The sequence below is a fragment of the Rutidosis leptorrhynchoides genome, chromosome 4, assembly GCF_046630445.1.
Source record: "Rutidosis leptorrhynchoides isolate AG116_Rl617_1_P2 chromosome 4, CSIRO_AGI_Rlap_v1, whole genome shotgun sequence".
Classification (NCBI taxonomy): Eukaryota; Viridiplantae; Streptophyta; class Magnoliopsida; order Asterales; family Asteraceae; genus Rutidosis; species Rutidosis leptorrhynchoides.
The window spans coordinates 286,427,143-286,430,754 of record NC_092336.1 but is presented as its reverse complement, the minus strand read 5'-3'; the positions used below and the strand labels follow the sequence as shown (position 1 = coordinate 286,430,754).

Here is a 3,612-nt window from a genome sequence, read left to right as displayed (position 1 = left end):
AGGCGCTTATGAAATCTCTTACCTTCCGCGCAATGTTATAAAAGGCCAAGTTTTGGCGTATTATCTGCAGAAATGTCTGGTGAGCTGGAGGTAATTAATGAGCAAACAGAGTTAAAGCCAATGCAGGGCGAGACATGGGATTTATTTATCGATGGAGCCTCATGTGCAGAGGGTGCTGATGCGGGTCTAGTGTTAGCAAGCCCAAGCGGTGAGGAGCACACATACACGTTACGTTTCAATTTTGATGTAACAAATAATGAAGCTGAATATGAAGCATTACTTGCGGGTTTAAATATCGCGCGTAAATTGAATGTCACCAAGTTACGTGCTTTTACGGATTCGCAGCTAGTGAAAAATTAGTTTAGCGGCTCTTTTGACGCACATGACCCCTCAATGCAAAAATATTTGAAGTTGTTGCAAGAATCAGCTATGCGATTTGAGCATTTTAAACTCGCACAAGTACCAATGAGGCAAAATAAGAAAGCAGATGTGTTAAATAAGTTGGTTGTCTTAACATTTTCACACTTTCAAAAGCAAGTTTGGGTTGAGGAGTTGCCACACAAATCCATAGATAATGATCTAATGGTTGTGTCCGTTGGAGAAGAACAACCAAACTGGATGGAACCAATTTTACAGTATATCCACAATTATGTTTTGCCAAATGATAAATGCGAAGCTCGTTTAGTTCGTGAGCGCGCACCAATGTACATCATTCAAAATAATAGTTTATATCGTGAGTCATATTGTGGCCCAATGATACAGTGTGTTGGTCCAATCGAAGCCGAGATGATAGTCGATGAAGTACACAATGGTTCTTGCGCATTACATTCAGGTTATAAAATCATTGCGGCCAAAATTATGCGGATGGGTTACTTTTGGCCATCCTTGTATCGCGATGTGGCAAAGATTGTTAAGCGTTTCAAGAGTTGCCAACGGCACGCGCCACAGAATAGGATGCCAAGGCATGATATGATCCCTGTTAATTCGTCATGGCCATTTCACAAGTGGGCTATTGATATTGTAGGACCATTTCCCGCAGGTCCTAGCAATGTTAAATTCCTAATTGTGGCAATTGATTATTTTACAAAATGGGTTGAGGCTAAGGCGGTTCGCACTATCACTGGAGTGCAAGTGCGTAATTTTGTTTGGGAATATATTGTCTCCAGATTTGGCATTCTACACGAATTGGTTAGCGATAATGGCGCTCAAATAGCGAAAGATCATTTTAAAACATGGTGCACTGAATTAAATATAGTTCAAAAGTTTACGTAAGTGGCACAGCCACAGGCTAACAACTTGTGTGAAGTGACTAACCGCGACATTGTGAGCGGTATTAAAAAGCGGTTATATGAAAAGCAAACTGGTTGGATGGACGAGCTACCCAATGTATTATGGGCTCATCGAACTACTTTAAAGAAGAGCACAGGTGAAACACCCTTTAGTTTAGTATATAGCTCTGAAGCAGTAATACCCGCTAAGATTCTTGTGCCAACTCATAGAGTTGCTAACTTTGATGAAGAAGCAAAAGGCGAAGCTTTGTGCGAAAACTTGAATTTAATAGAAGAGCGGAGATTAATGGGCTGCTATTAGGGAGGCAAATAACAAACAACAAATTGCCAAGTATTACAACAAAAGAGTACGCGCATTATCCTTTGATGTAGGTGAATGGGTACTGCGAAACAATGATGCGAGTCGAGCAGAAAAACTTGGTAAACTGGGACCTAACTGGGAGGGTCCTTATCAAGTTGTTGCAATTAACGCGGCAGGATCATATAAACTCACAGACATAGAAGGGCGAAATCTCCCTAATGTGTGGCATGCTGCTTTGTTATAGCGATATTATGCATAAATTTGTAAATAATAAAGTGTTGGCCAATGCACATATGCATTCAAAGTGCAACTTGAAGATATAAATAACAGGAACGCAGTTGCTATTTTTCTGTATTTTTATTTTTATTTTTGTAAGTCTTGATCACACTTGCAAGAATATGCTGAATAAACACTTGTAAGAATACGCGAAAAGCTTGCTTATATTGGTAAAATTAATAATACTTCACGGCATATCTACAGTTCATGAAATATTTTATAACATTTGGTTTCAATTTACTGGTATGTTTCGCGAAGGCTAAGTTGCGTAGTGATGACATTGCCCACTTACGCAGAAACTAATTATCGCGAAAGGATGTTAATTTTCCAAGTGTTTGATTTTGCCATACTTAGATGCTTCGCTATGCTAATTAATTGCATAAGGATCATTTTGGCGGACTTAGAAGATTCATAATGTATAAATATATACAAATACAGATTGTTTTGTAAAAGTACATACTTATTATGTGCACGATAATAAAAGTTGGAAATTGCAAAGGGCAAGTCTAGGTTATGAATATTATTGACAAAGCGCTATATAAATATAAGTACTTGCAAAAATAAAAACATAGAAAATTTTATTAATAATAACGCGGAGATAGCTGCGCGCAATTTTACACAATATAATTTCATTCCTTAGATAAATCAAGCTTGATGATGTCATCTGCAGTTGCATCATCCTGCTCGCTTATCGCCGTTATTTTAGGGATAGGAATTTCCGCTATGTTCTCCCTTGCAGCAGGAAACGCCAATTGAGCGTCTGTTACAGAGCATAAGTGATCCCCTATCTCAGATGGTTACGGCTCAGGCAGAGGGCAGTGGATGGCAATCTGGTCCATGAATTCCACCCTCTCGCGCAATTGCAGCGCATCAGCGTATGTTCAAAATTTTACAGAAACAGGATGCGAGTTGAGTACTTTTCTTGACAACTCAGGCAGATGTTGGCGGAGCTTTGTAAATTCCAGCTCCACAGAGGATTTAGCGGCTAGAGCACTGTCTCGTTCTGAAGTCAGCTTCGCAACATCCTCTGTCAAAGCTTTAACAGTTGTTTGAAGACTGTTTTCTCTAACCGCTGATGCAGAAAGTTGATGCTTTAAGTCTTCGGTAGCAGCTTTTGCAGCGGTGACTTTAGCAGAAAGATCAGAACATCGCTTTTTGCTGTCTGCAACTTTGGCATTTTCAGTAAAATACTTGGCTTTCTCACCCTCAAGAACATTGAAAAACTGCTCTTGGCGGCACATCATATCATAGGCGGAGTTAAACGCCATATAGAAGTTCTGCACGAAGCAATTGTGTGCTTCTGGTGAAGGAAGCTTCGCGAATTCATGGCGAAGCTCGTCAGGAATCGTCAGCTTCATCTGATGACGTTGATCTAACGTCACAGAAGAGGAAGTGCAGGTATACCCTGACAATCCATCAACTCTCACCCCATAGGAGTCAGGTGGAGGGCGGAATAGCTCAGTGATTTGATCAACGTTACCAGGACTTGGGAAGATTGGGTCACCGGTTGACTCACCTGCGATAAAAACAAAATTGTGAATTCGCGAAGAAGCATAAAAAGTGCAAATGTTACGATAAGGAGGTAATGTTCTTGGCTTACCCATCTGCTGCTCAGCCTCATAGTTAGATGTAACCGGATTCTCAAAAAGGGTAGTTTCGCGTTGTTTTAGCTTCTTGCTTTGAGATGATGGGGGCGTCTGGTATGGTCGTTTGGCGGAGCCTGGTTTGGTGAGAGGTGATTTTGAA

At 40.5% G+C, this 3,612-nt stretch overlaps 1 protein-coding gene across 1 annotated transcript; it reads left to right on the top strand.

The window, feature by feature from the left end:
- Positions 1-393: 393 nt before the first annotated feature.
- On the top strand, positions 394-1,834 carry LOC139841659 (uncharacterized). Its single transcript, XM_071831865.1, has 2 exons — positions 394-1,039; positions 1,662-1,834. Exons 1-2 carry the CDS (start codon positions 394-396, stop codon positions 1,832-1,834), a joined length of 819 nt encoding a protein of 272 aa, XP_071687966.1.
- Positions 1,835-3,612: the final 1,778 nt, after the last annotated feature.

Bases quoted from the DNA above. Each gene is read 5' to 3' on its own strand.
- LOC139841659 (XM_071831865.1), top strand. From the start codon at position 394: ATGCAAAAATATTTGAAGTTGTTGCAAGAATCAGCTATGCGATTTGAG. The intron at 1,040-1,661 runs GTCCTAGCAATG...CCTTTGATGTAG, and splicing joins TGTAGGACCATTTCCCGCAG to GTGAATGGGTACTGCGAAAC.